Source organism: Scophthalmus maximus, chromosome 2 (assembly GCF_022379125.1).
Source record: "Scophthalmus maximus strain ysfricsl-2021 chromosome 2, ASM2237912v1, whole genome shotgun sequence".
Taxonomy (NCBI): domain Eukaryota; kingdom Metazoa; phylum Chordata; class Actinopteri; order Pleuronectiformes; family Scophthalmidae; genus Scophthalmus; species Scophthalmus maximus.
The window spans coordinates 3,252,301-3,265,483 of record NC_061516.1 but is presented as its reverse complement, the minus strand read 5'-3'; the positions used below and the strand labels follow the sequence as shown (position 1 = coordinate 3,265,483).

General features: G+C 45.3%; 1 protein-coding gene across 1 annotated transcript in view; it reads right to left on the bottom strand.

The window, feature by feature from the left end:
• The window catches only part of ptgfrnb (prostaglandin F2 receptor inhibitor b), a 43,503-nt gene extending 31,485 nt beyond the window's left edge, over nucleotides 1–12,018 (bottom strand). The window contains exons 1-5 of the mRNA XM_035625680.2: nucleotides 11,623–12,018; nucleotides 7,872–7,984; nucleotides 7,440–7,698; nucleotides 2,705–3,112; nucleotides 162–560 (exon numbers count right to left, since the gene is read on the bottom strand). Coding sequence (XP_035481573.1) covers nucleotides 162–560; nucleotides 2,705–3,112; nucleotides 7,440–7,698; nucleotides 7,872–7,984; nucleotides 11,623–11,668 — 1,225 coding nt within the window. The 5' untranslated portion in view covers nucleotides 11,669–12,018. The remainder of the gene's footprint in view (nucleotides 1–161; nucleotides 561–2,704; nucleotides 3,113–7,439; nucleotides 7,699–7,871; nucleotides 7,985–11,622) is intronic.
• Nucleotides 12,019–13,183: the final 1,165 nt, after the last annotated feature.

Below are 13,183 nucleotides of genomic sequence, written 5' to 3'. Positions count from 1 at the left end.
TTGTCACCTGACGAGTTTCAAATGATAAAACTTACTAAGATTTGACTCCATAATTCTGACTTAGAATCATCACATTATTCAATTTGGTGCTGAAACAATTAACAGATTGTTTGAACTGATTCACTAAAGTTAAAATGAAACGTAACAAAGGTTTCACTCACTGATCTGTGACACTTTGACCGTCACGGGGCCTGACCTCTTCTCCGCCGCCATGTGCCACCGCCCTCCTCCCCCGGCGCTCTTTCCTCCTTTGTCGATGAAGGCTCGGACGCGGCAGGTGTAGTCCCCTCCGTCCTCCGCGCTCACACCCCTCACACCCAGCCTGTACTCGCCGGCCCCAGTCCGCTCCAGACTCGAGGACGTGTTGGAGATCACGATGCCGCTGCGCTCCATGGTGACGATGTCACGGTCGCCGGCCAGCCAGGTCACTTCCAGGGCGAGGGCCTGCAGGTTGTCGGCGGTGACGGAGCAGAGGAGGGTCAGCGCGTCGCTGGGCGAGAGGAGCAGCGACGTGGAGGAGGGAGAGGCGGAGGATGTGGCCCTCACAGCGAGGGACTGACCTTGAGAGGACAGAGACAGCATCAGTTAAAGATAACCATTTATTCATACCGTACTTACTCTACTATTCTGACACTTGATGAATCGCTTCAGTCACTATTAATTAAGCAGATAAATATCTGATGTTTCCAGCTTCTCAAAACTGAAGAACCACATTCTACTCCTTGAACAAGAGGATGTTTTAGCTGGGTTGTCACTCCTTTTTTCCCCCCCTTATGGCCCTTGTCACTACATGTCACGATGGATCTAATAAAATCAAAACAACAAAGACATTTGAAGACGTCAACTCGGGCTTTCTGGAATTGTGATTTTTCTAATGTCTAGTAATAATACAATAATAATTATTAGAAATCATATATAAAGTTTACAACTAATGAATCCTTAGTTGTAACAATAATATAGACATTTGAATATAGACAGAAAACCATCAAAGGTAGTGTTACATTAAGTTGAACGCGATACACAATCGTAAAGACAATGTAAATAGTCCTCTATAAATGTCAGGGACTCAGAGGAGAGGATTCTTTCAGCATTGATGCTGAAGGATGATCTCTAAAATCCTCCCAGAGAAACGAAGTCAGGCAAATTAAAAGTCCGTCAGTCTTCTCCGTGTATCTTCAAACCCAACAGTCGGATCGGGGGTCTGGATTCGGTCTCCAGCAACAACCTAGACTGCAGTTATGTGGGTAAGAGTCACTGTATGGTGTCTGGAGAAGGACAAAAGAGACAAAGCCCACTCTGTTTGACTTTTCTCATCCTCTTTACTCAAGTCGGTAAGTCAATATGAACCGACTGGGACACAATGGACCAGAGGCCTGTGTGTGTGTGTGTGTGTGTGTGTGTGTGTGTGTGTGTGTGTGTGTGTGTGTGTGTGTGTGTGTGTGTGTGTGTGTGTGTGTGTGTGTGTGTGTGTGTGTGTGTGTGTGTGTGTGTGTGTGTGTCACACTCATCTCTGGTTACATTACAAACCACTGGGTGTGTTTTCTAACACTTTAAGAGGATATGGTAACCCAGAAAGATATAAGATATGGTGACCACAGCAACCACAATGAATGAATGAAAGAGAGTGTGTGAGTGTGTGTGTGTGTGTGTGTATACATGTAGAGGGCCTCTCTAAGGACAGACTAACACAGAGAGAGACAGGCACTGAGGGTCACGAGCCTCCCAGGACACGGCGAGGCAGAGGGAGGAAACGGGCCGAGAGTCTCACGGGGAAGAAAAGACGCCGTTAAACTAAAGACGGTCACACAACGTAGAGAGACAACTCTCCCACGTCCCTCCCTCGGCTCTCATCCATCATTTTCCTTCCAATATCCAACACGATCACACAGACAACGGCAAACGCATGCAGCGCAGTGACTTCTCTTGTCAAGAAAGCAGAGAGAGAAACACTCTGAGATTATCTATTGCTCCCTGCTGGAAAATAATCCACAAATTCAAATATTACTGCCGGGTGTAACTGGCAGCCATATAATTACTGCTAAGGATGTGCAGGGAACCTCCTAATGCAGGGTCACGTTTAAAGAGGAATCATTACGATGTTACACAGATTCAGGGGCATCTTGAGCTTTTTTAGCTCATCACCAGTAATCTCTGTGACTGAACTTCCCAGGTGACAGTTTTTGTAATGTGTCTGTAGCCACAGAATACTGTACAACATGAGCCTCTGGGTCATCATTTCTTTTCCTTGTATTGACACTATTAATTAATAAAATTGAGTTACTGAGAATAAGAATCAAAACTGTCAAGTCAATAAGATTTTTCTTTTCTAGGTTTGTAGTAGCAACCACTTGGTCCAATCAGAGCAATTTCCCAGAGACTGTTTTCCGATCATGTGAATGTGACTCATTGTTTTTTTCCCCCCCAGCGCTGTGAGTCACCTTCAGGCCTTACATTAGTTTATTGCCCTTGGTACGATTAATGTAAGCTGCCTTCAATAAACAATGACTTTGTGAGGATGTCCAATGATGAAAACAAATCAGCTGCACCTTCCTGCACCTTGACTCAACAGTTCAATACAGTGCAGTGATCAACTTAAACGCAAATAAAGTCTTGACGCTATAAAAACCTTAGTTGAAAAGTTTTTAGGCAGTAAATCAGAGAAAAAACTGAAAATAAATGTCATGATTCAGTGACTTTTTCCTACCTGTAGGAATGACTTTGACAGTTCCCATCTCTTTTGTATTCTCAACAATTTTTATCCATTTCCCTCCATTTTCATGCGTCCACTCCGTCCCGTTGCATTCATAAGTCCCACCGTCGGACGTCGTCACCCTGGATATCACCAGTTCAAACAGTCCGTTCTTTCCAGGGACCAGTCGGATGCCACCGTCGGCGTAGCGCCGGGCAAACTTGGCCCCAGTGGCCACGCCCCCCTGCGGGCCGAGTGTCAAGATCTCCTCGGACGTTGCGCCGCTCTTCAGCGACCAGGTGACGGACAGGAAGGTGGGCTGCGTGAGCGCCCGGGTGACGTTGCAGGAGAGTGTGAGGTCACTTCCCTCTGCAGCTTCTTGGGGCGGGGTCTGCGGGGAGACGCTAAGGGTGTTGGGAATGACTGTGGGGGAGAGAGAGACGAAATGGAGGTTTAAGGAACAAATTAGCAACACTGTTTTGTGATGTCAGTTATTTTACCCCAGAACTGCAGCTTGTTTAGTTTAGTATGGTTGATTATCAGTTGATTGTTTCCATTTTCCCTCATTTTTCTTCACCTTGTATTCCCGTTATCATTTCTGAGCCGTGTGCAAGAGGATCTTGTTTACTGCTGTGATCAGTTTAAACCAATTTCCACTTTCAAAAAAACTGCTCATCTTTTGGTGTTAAAACCCCCCCCCCAAAAACAATCATGGGAAAACAAAAGCAATGACACAATAACATAATGAAGGTAAAAAAAGAAGCCCTTTTGCTGTGCCGCTCTGCCTTCTCCACCCCCTCTGCTCTTCAGCACTTTGATGATGAGCAGGGTGAATCTTTGTATACATATTGGATATGAATGAGCCTGAGAGGCATGTCTGATTAAAATACTGATGTGGTAAAATTGATGTTCATGCAGAAATAACATCAAAGGAAGATAAAAGGGGGGAGAAAGTGGAACAATTTCACCCAAGCCAAACATTAAATGCAGGTATTTATTGGGTGGAGTTACAGAATGATAATATCCACAAAACGATCTTAACATCCATGTAAACCAAAGACGTCTCGTGATTAAGACTTTGGACCGGGGGTCGAGGTGACGTCTGGGGGGGATTCTTCTAAATCAACACAAAGTGGCTCTCAAAGTGTCGCACCGAGTGGCTCTCTTATCAAGGTCAGTGGCTGAAGGAGAGCTAAATGAGCAAACACACCGCTGCAGACAGAGTCGTAAATTTATGATTGATTGTGTGCGTGTGTATGAAACAAACCCAGAGGAGTGTTCATAAAAGTTAATGACTTTCCTGCTCTCACACACACACACACACACACACACACACACACACACACACACACACACACACACACACACACACACACACACACACACACACACACACACACACACACACACACACACACACACACACACACACACACACACACACACACACACACACACACACACACACACACACACACACACACACACCCTGTACCTGTCACACTGACACATTTACCTGCACTGTTTGTTTTGTTCTGATAATGGAAAAAGTTCCAGGTTTGATTTCGAATGTCCGGCTTCCCGGCGTCTGAGATCTGAGCAGGTCTTAACAGAGCGGCTTTGCTTTGTTTCTTTTCCTTGTTATGACTCCTGAGTCACTTTGTGAGAGGGATCTTTTCAAATACGTCCAAATCAATGAAATAAACCAGGGAAATGAAAGAAAAAGACATTAAATACTCTGATGAATGGCACGTCTGCGGTGACGACGTGGAGGGGTTAATGATAATAAACCCAAGTGGCAGGCTCAGCGTTGTTGTTGGATGGCCGCTTAACACAAATTACACTATCATCATCACCAACTTTTTTTGATCCTTTTCATATGGAAAAATTAGAAAGGAAATTATGAATAAGTGCCAAGTCCGTCCACGTGATTCCGACTTCCGGTTTTTGAGTTTACATTTATAAAATAATAGTGTCTCTAAACTCTCCCAAAATACTTATATAATCTATATAATATTAAGGGAATAATCCCTTTTGGATGCTAATAGTCACGTTACAAATGAACCCAAAAAGTGACAGATGGCTGGGAATGAGGAGTACGTTGCTGTGCATTGTGGGAATTTTTCATTGATGCCATATTTACATCCCGTGGGGAAGACCAATTTTTTTGCATTCATAAGAAGAAGACGAAGAAAATGCTAATCACAGGTTGAAGCAGTAAATAAGACACATGGGGCGACAGTGTCTTTATGGAGGCCAATTAAAAAAAAGAAACGAGGGACAAATGACTGATGTCTAATTCGCACTTTCGTTGTTGACACGTCCTGTCTTGTCATGAAGGGAGGCCACGCCCCCGAATATGATCACTCGTGCTTTGTGGAAAGAAACTTGTTCAGAAAGAAATCCACATTTCTTTGGATTATACAGAATTTGGATCACTCTGACACTGAAGAAAATCAGATGCACTGCTCTCCGTCGTGCTGACTCCAGGGGTGTGTGTTGTCCGTGTACTGTAATTTGACTGATTTATGTATTTAAGAAAAGGTGAAAAACGACTTTCAGTGGAATCAATGAGATCGATATATATATATATATATATATATATATATATATATATATATATATATATATATATAAAAGAGTGGATATAAACGTGACAGTAGTGCTGGACACTGATAAAAGGCTTGTGTTGGAAGTCTGAGCCCGCGGTGCTGCTGCGAGTGATGTGAGCGGCTATAGCAGATAATAAAGGCAGGACAAAATAATCTGCGTTTTGCTCTATCAATTAAAATTAGCCTGAAAGGAGATTTCAAACCCTCAGCAACCCTCCACTTCACTTGTTTCTTACATAACCAAACAGCCTCAGTAGCTCGGTCTGCGCGTGCGTGTGCAGTGCTGATGAACAAGGTGCACAAGTCTCGACTGGTCGGTACAGACCCTCCAGCACCAAATCTAACTCATCATCTCTGTTAACGATCCGACTGTCTGGTACACAAACCGACACACACTCACACACCACAAAACATCCTCATCACGTACTGTATTGTTCGGAGTGTACACGACAAAATCCCTTTCACACATAAACAGAGCTGCCTGGTTAATTCAGGTTCTAAATTTAACAAGGTGTCTAGGGAGGCGTGCTGGGAAGCAGAGAGCGGCTGAGCATGATAGGGCATTACGGGAGCGAGCTAACTTGCTGTCAGACAATCGCTCTTTGTGACTTTGACTCGCAAAATTGAGGTCTCGCAGCACAAAACGTTCCAGAAACACAGACACACACAGGGAACGTACGGAAACCTTCCTGTGTCTCTGGGATCGGGGGTTAACGGCGGATTCAAACCAGTGCAGTTGCCAAAAAATATGTGTTTAATTTGCAACTGAATAATTATAAAGGGAGAGAAACCTAAATTCAAAAAGAAAATGCTGAGTACATTTTTCTTTCTTCAGGGCCCAAATTAAAACTGTACACAGCGAGGTCTGCAGATGATCTGAGTAAGCCGGAAAATAGTTTTTAACTAAAAAAAAAAAGTCTGGGAATAAAACAGCAGGGGGGTTATATATCGTTGGGTAAGTAAGTGGAAAAATATATGCTTTATGTTCTTTTACAGAGCCGAGGATTTATCTACACTACAGCTTTCAGTGACTAATGAGTGGCGGGTTAAATACCTGGAGGAGTGGCGGTACTTCTAAGTATCAATTAAAGACGCAACTATTGCAAATCGAAACTCAAGGATTTGACTAAGAGTGGGAGTTTTGAAAATGTCCGCGTTTTGTGGTGACGAAAGCATGATTCACCGTTTTATGACAATGGGTCCGGTTAATTATTAAAAAGCCAACCCTGCCTCGAACCCTGCCACTTTTCTGTTTCGATATAAGAGCTGCTGCAGTTAGTCGACTGGGAAGACAATTCTGCAGCCGTTTTGGGAACCGGTTCATTGTTTTTAGTCGTATTTCAAGTAAGGAGTACTTTTTTCAAGTACTTTCTTATTTTCAGGAGACGTGTGCCACATTTGATTCTTTTTTCATATCAGCAGCAGGGCGAGGCAGGGTGGTATAGATAGGTTTATCTCCCTTTGTAATTTGACAGTTAAAAAAATTCTGGTCAAACAGGTTGTGCTTTGTTAAATCATGTTTTGTATGCAGATCATTTAGTTACACTGGCTCCCTGCTGTGCAGGTCTTCAGCAGCTGCTCCCTTTAGGCTGCCGAAGTAATCTGCCGTCTTATTACTTCACATTTCCTCACGCTTTTTAGATTAGTATGCAGTGATAGGATCATATTATAAAAAATTTCAACTCGTTGTTTAATATTAGAACAATGCAATTTAACACGTGTCCCCTCTGGACTGCTCTCGTTTGATGCCATATGATGGTATTTATATTCTTCACCAAACCATTTTTTTTTTACTTTGCAAATCTCTTGTCTCCCTGGTCCTCATTTGACACAAGCCAAGTACTCCCACCTGACATCTGCTCCCAACCATGAGCGTGTTGTGCACAGTCTGTGTGTGTGTGTGTGTGCCAAATTTACTACAGTGATTGTCTAAAACCAGCAGAGGTGTGTGTGTGTGTGTGTGTGTGTGTGTGTGTGTGTGTGTGTGTGTGTGTAGGAAGATATATACATGGTCCGTGGAGCATTAGTAAGTCATGAGAATGGCTGTTAAATGAACCAACATAGCCAGCTAGCGTCATACAGACAAAACGCACAGACACGCACGCACACACGCACGCACACACACTGATAATCCATACCAATGAGCTGGACCTGAGCTTCGTAGTTGCCGCTGATGACCGAGTCCGTGCTCGGCGTTTGACACCAGTAGAGTCCGGCGTCCAGCGCCTTCGCCTCGGCTATCTTCAGCTCCACCTCGTTGTCCTCGAGCCTCACCACCGAGATGTCACCCGACGCCACGCGCTTGCTGAGCGAACTGTGGGAGTAGCTTGCGTCGAAGGTGGAGATGATCTTCATCCTCGCCCCGCTCGCCTCCCGGGACGTCATCCACTCAAAATCCTGCAGGACAGACATGGCACACTCATATTCACATGACAGTTAAACAGTTCTCTAACTGCAAGACCTCAAATGGGCTCACGATGCAGAAGAAGCAGAATCTTGTCCTTGTATATAGAAAAACAAACACCTCACAAGCACCCGGCAGTGACATGGATGTGTCTACTGAAAATTACCTGCTCACGAGGTCCTGAATACTCATTGACGTCACATCTGATGGAGACTGGTTGACCCTCCACCCGAATCAACGGACCGGGAGACACTGTCACCACTCGGGCCGAGCAGCCGCCTTGAGGGAAGGAACGAATATGAAATACAAATTAGTACTCTGATTCTCACATTTCAGAAAGCAACCCCCCCCCCCCAAATCTTTAGTCTGAAGGCCGAGTCGAATCAATGCATCTATATGACAAACAACATAATCTGCTGTATAAATATAGATTTTACAGGGTTAAAAGACTTTAATCATGCATTTTTGAAAAAGAAAATATTTGATGCACATGTTCCATTTGGAGCCAGACACAAGCTCCGACCCCCAACAGACAGCCTTTGTTTGTGTTCGAGTATGTGCTTCATCCTGACCCGTCACCAAAATTTACAAACCGGAGGATGAAGGACGACAATGACACTCGAATTTGACCGTCGCAAGCTTGTGCCTGTTTCAACATGCAAAACAAAGACTCACACACACACATAGGGCTTGTTGCGACTTGAGGGAATATGAATGGTATCGATAAAGACGTTGGACACTGCTAGAACCCGAACAGCACACGCTCATGCCCACATAGTTTTGTCTGGTAAGAAACAACCAGTGGCTGGTTATGGCAGATCTCCAGCAGATCTCAAAAAACCCCACAGCAGTGAGTGTTGAACACAGAGTGAGCATTCAACTCTCCTGACATTCTAGCTGACTGAAGCATGACGCCCTGCTTCCTGGTTCTGGCAGCAGGACGTCAAACTCCGACCCCGACCACTGCCCTCCGCTGAAGGTCAGGCGAGATTGCTACAGTACATGCTGCTGGGTTTGTGGGTAAGAGTCATGTCTTCAAACTACACTTAAGCCCATTCTGTTTCAGCTCTGGTCCAACAGAAAGCGCTTCATAAATAAGCCCTCGTATGGTCCAGCAAAAATCCAGAGCGAGTCCATCGATACTTGTGTGTGTTTGGTAGTTGGCCTGGAGTTTTGTGTGTATCGATAAAGACGTTGGACACTGCTAGAACCCGAACAGCACACGCTCATGCCCACATCACTCAGCCTGCTGAGTGTGAGCTTTTTCTGCTTTAGTAAGTACCAAGTCACAATGAAATGAGTGCCACATAAACATTACTGTATGTGTCAGGAGAGGCCTGTACGGTTCAATTCATCTTTGACGTCACATCAGATAAACCAGAGAGACAAATTGCTGGAGACCCTTGTTTCTGGGGAGTCCAACGGCTGTAATGTAATAGTAATAGTGAGAAAAAGAAAAAAAGGAAAAGAGAATAAATCATTTAACACTTGCGAGCTATGATATCAAAGTATAATACTTTAAATTTGATGAGGAGGTAGCTGCCGTTACCTCAAACTAATATTATGAAGTAATTTATTCGGCCCGAGAGCAACAACCCAAATACATCTGAGGGGTTCGTCTGCACCGCCAAGATCTGCTTCATTCACAATTCAATTAATTTCCTCAAGCTCACTTTTCAACATGCGCGGTTAATGCAAATTATTCTTCCCTTCTGCCTTATGCACAGAACTTTCCTTTGGATTTAGAGATGCAACAATATTCTTTCTTTTTTGCTTTGACATATCAAAAATTGACCAGGACAAACAGTACAGTGAGCCCGCACAGTCTGCACAGGTAAATGGCGATGGGGCCATTCGTCACTAAAAATTAGAGAGTCAGAGTTGCTTGGTTTGCTGCTGAAATGGACAGTTTTTAAACTCTATTTCCAGCCGGCCTGTCTGTCTGTCTGTCTGTCTGTCTGTCTGTCTGGAAGCAAATACTGCACAGCCAGTGGAGCCAGTGCAGACACACAGAAAATGTGATCATCAACTAACAAATCTGTTTGTTTGTTTTCCAGAATGGCATAGTACAGCCCACAGCAGCGCCAACAATCATTGCCCTAAATATGCCAGAATTTTTTTTCATCAAGATCCGTGAATCATTACTCCGTGAGAAAGTCAAACAACATCTCGCACTGTTGAAGAAAGTGATAGAAAGAGATTCCTGGATCCGCCCCCTTTGTCCCATCCATGCCAACAGTCAGCTCCTTGTGTTCCATCCTTTGACCAAGTTTCTTCGAAAAATCCATTCTGTAGTTTTTTACAGAGAACCTTCCTGTGTGCCATCTTGTCTCTCAAGCTTAAATGGCAAATATCAAGGACGTCTTTTCCCATCAACAAGAACATAAATTCATCAACAAAACTGTGGTACATGTTGACAGGTGTTGACATACTGTCGACTCATGGGGGAAATACGGTTCGATACAAGCAGCTGTCTGTTGAAGGGAAATGAACCAAAACGCTTCGTCCTCTTCATGAGGCCTGGAGCCTGACAGGTGGGACGACGAGTTGGGTCCATGTGGAGGGAATCACTTCTGCTTTTGCCGGCGCCAGAACACACAACACCACAGGAGCGCGGGGGACACTTGATCATCTTATGGTACACGGCTCTAATTTAAGCCAAGTCTCTCTCTCTCACACACACACACACACACACACACACACACACACACACACACACACACACACACACACACACACACACACACACACACACACACACACACACACACACACACACACACACACACACACACACACACACACACACACACACACACACACGCTAAGAATTGATGAGCCCTGTTTGACCCCGAGGTGGAAAGGAGAGGAGGCCGGTGGTCGAGCCCAGGTTTGTGTCAGTTTGTGACATCCAGTCTAATGACTAAGCACCGGCCCCATTGGTTCAGACGGATCAGTCAGCCTGGCGTCACTCTGGTGTGGATGCAAATGCAAAGAATGATATCATGATCATGACGGCCTGGTCCAGAGGGGCTTCACAGGGAGCTGGTCACCTCATGCTGCCTGATGGACCTGAATGTAAGTACAGTCTCCCTGGGAGGTGCAGTGCCGCAGGTGATGGGGAGGCAACACAACTTGAAACTTGCAAACATCAGACTACTTTCTTCTCCCACTTTCATTTAGAGAATGAACTGTTCACCGGCCCGAGACATTACTGTCCTGTCACCAGGATGTTTGGCTCTAATTAAAAAAAAAGGCCCCATGATGCACCGGTGCTTTAATTAACCTCAAGGTAGTCGGAGACGATCACGTGAGCTAAACTCAAGTGCACAGTCGGTTGTTTACACCGAGGCGGTTGGTTCGAGGGTAAAGTAGGTGCAGCTCGCCCTCACGGGGACTGGGAGTGCCGAACTCCCTTTGACGACATGGCATTTTTGGCATTTTCGCCTTGTCGTCACATGCAGGCGGCTCTGAGAGCAAAACTTACTGATCTGCGTGAAAGCTCTTGACTAACTCTTCAGTTCGGCTTCATTCGATGCATCAAGCGACACTTCCTTTACACTTAAATTTAACTTTTACCCCATTTTCTTCGCTCCGGTTTGATCACTTTTTCCGTCAACACACACGGCGGACGGCCGCAGCTGGCAGAGCGAACCGGTTGAAAAGTTGACACGTGATTGATATGAAGTGCTGCTCGGTGGACTTCATACACGCCGATCCGGCTAATGGATGTTAGGGATACGGAAAATGCTTTTATTCGGCGTTTACGCGGCGTGTACGTCTGCCGACATGTCGGTGAACATTAAATTGACACATTTCAGCGTGAACCATCGGGTTCTGCTGAGTGGAGACCGGCTGCACGTACCGGAGTTAATTAGCCATCAACACTCAAGCAAAATGAAAAACCCGTTTCTTACCGAGCGTCAGGAGCCCGAAGACGAGCGCGAGGAGACACTGGTCCATTCTCACCCCTCTCTTCTTTCACTCTTATCCGTTTTCCTCTTTAAACCCCCCGCGAGCTTCCTTTGTCCGACGTGTGGGGTGAGAGCAGTCCTCTCCCGCCGCAGTCGACCAGAGTCCAGTCAAACTCTCAGATGTGCAGTCGCACCGCACCGCACCGCACACCGGGCGGAGCCGCAGAGCGAAACGGACGCACACCGTCGCTCCTAATCCAATATACAACAAAATAATAAAAAAGATGAGACTCCCAAATAATCCCGACGGGGAAGAGGTTCACATGCTGCTCACACTGCCTCCGAACACGTCGACTGTGTGTGCGTGAATACTGGCGAGACGTGGGGGGAGAGAGAGAGACACGGAGGGAGGGAGGGAGGGAGGGAGAGGGTGGCCGGAAGTTAGGTGACGGTCTGGAGGAGGAGTGGAGGGAAGGGAGGACCCAGGTGGAGAGAGAGAGAGAGAGAGAGAGAGAGACAATCCTGCATCAACTTGGCTCTCTCGTGTTAGACGACGACGACGATGATGATGAGTCAGATTCATAAGGATAAAACGCACTTTAAACTCAACATCCAAATTTATGATGAGGACACCTCATGTTTCAGAAATCTCTGACGTATGCAACTATAAAAAAGTTTGTTATTAAAGGTGATTATTAATTGGAACGATGTAACTCCTGCCCTCCCGAGGTCAGACTAATAACATAAACATAACATAAATGAAGGACACCATATTTCAGTGCCAGGATTTCATGTCTCCCCCCCCCCCCCCCCCCCCCCCCCCGGCAGGGCTGCCCCTTTTAACCAGTTTGACACATTCCCGTTGCCAGTTACTGTCCGGCCCTCAGGACCCACGCTGTGTATTTACACAGCCCGCCTGGGCAGGTCAAAGTTCACCGCCCAGCCAGCCTCTGGGGGCACAGGGAGGGGGGGAGCAGGAGGAGGTGAGGAGTTTGGGCTTGCAACCTCAGGGTCAAAGATTCAGATTTCAGGGCGCATCTGCTGTGACACTAAACTGATACTATGTACTAATTTAAATAATGTGTGTGTGTGTTCTCAACATGGTAGCTGCTGTCATACAGCATCTGTTCAAACTAACACACACTCACTCACTCACACACACACACACACACACACACCACGCACGCAAGCACACACACAGAACACAGTCTTATCTTCCATACTACCCTATCAGTCATTAACCGGGTCACGAGTTCTTGGCTCTGCATCTGGTTTTAACATTTAAACTCCCATAATGCATCTGCACGATTTTCCATAAGTTAAGTCCATAAGTAAAAAGAGACGTGTTTTACATCAACATTCAAAATTATCGTGACTGTTTTATTTTTTTTGTTTTATTTGTTAATGTAAATGGCATCATGGCTTCATTCATGGGCCTAAAACATTTTGCACTTTTTCCACTTCTTTGCATTTAAACTGTATAATTTTTGCAACATGAGAGAAGGAGAAATTCAAACCTGAGCTTTGAGATAAAAAAAAAACAAACAGAGCGAGAGCTCCATCT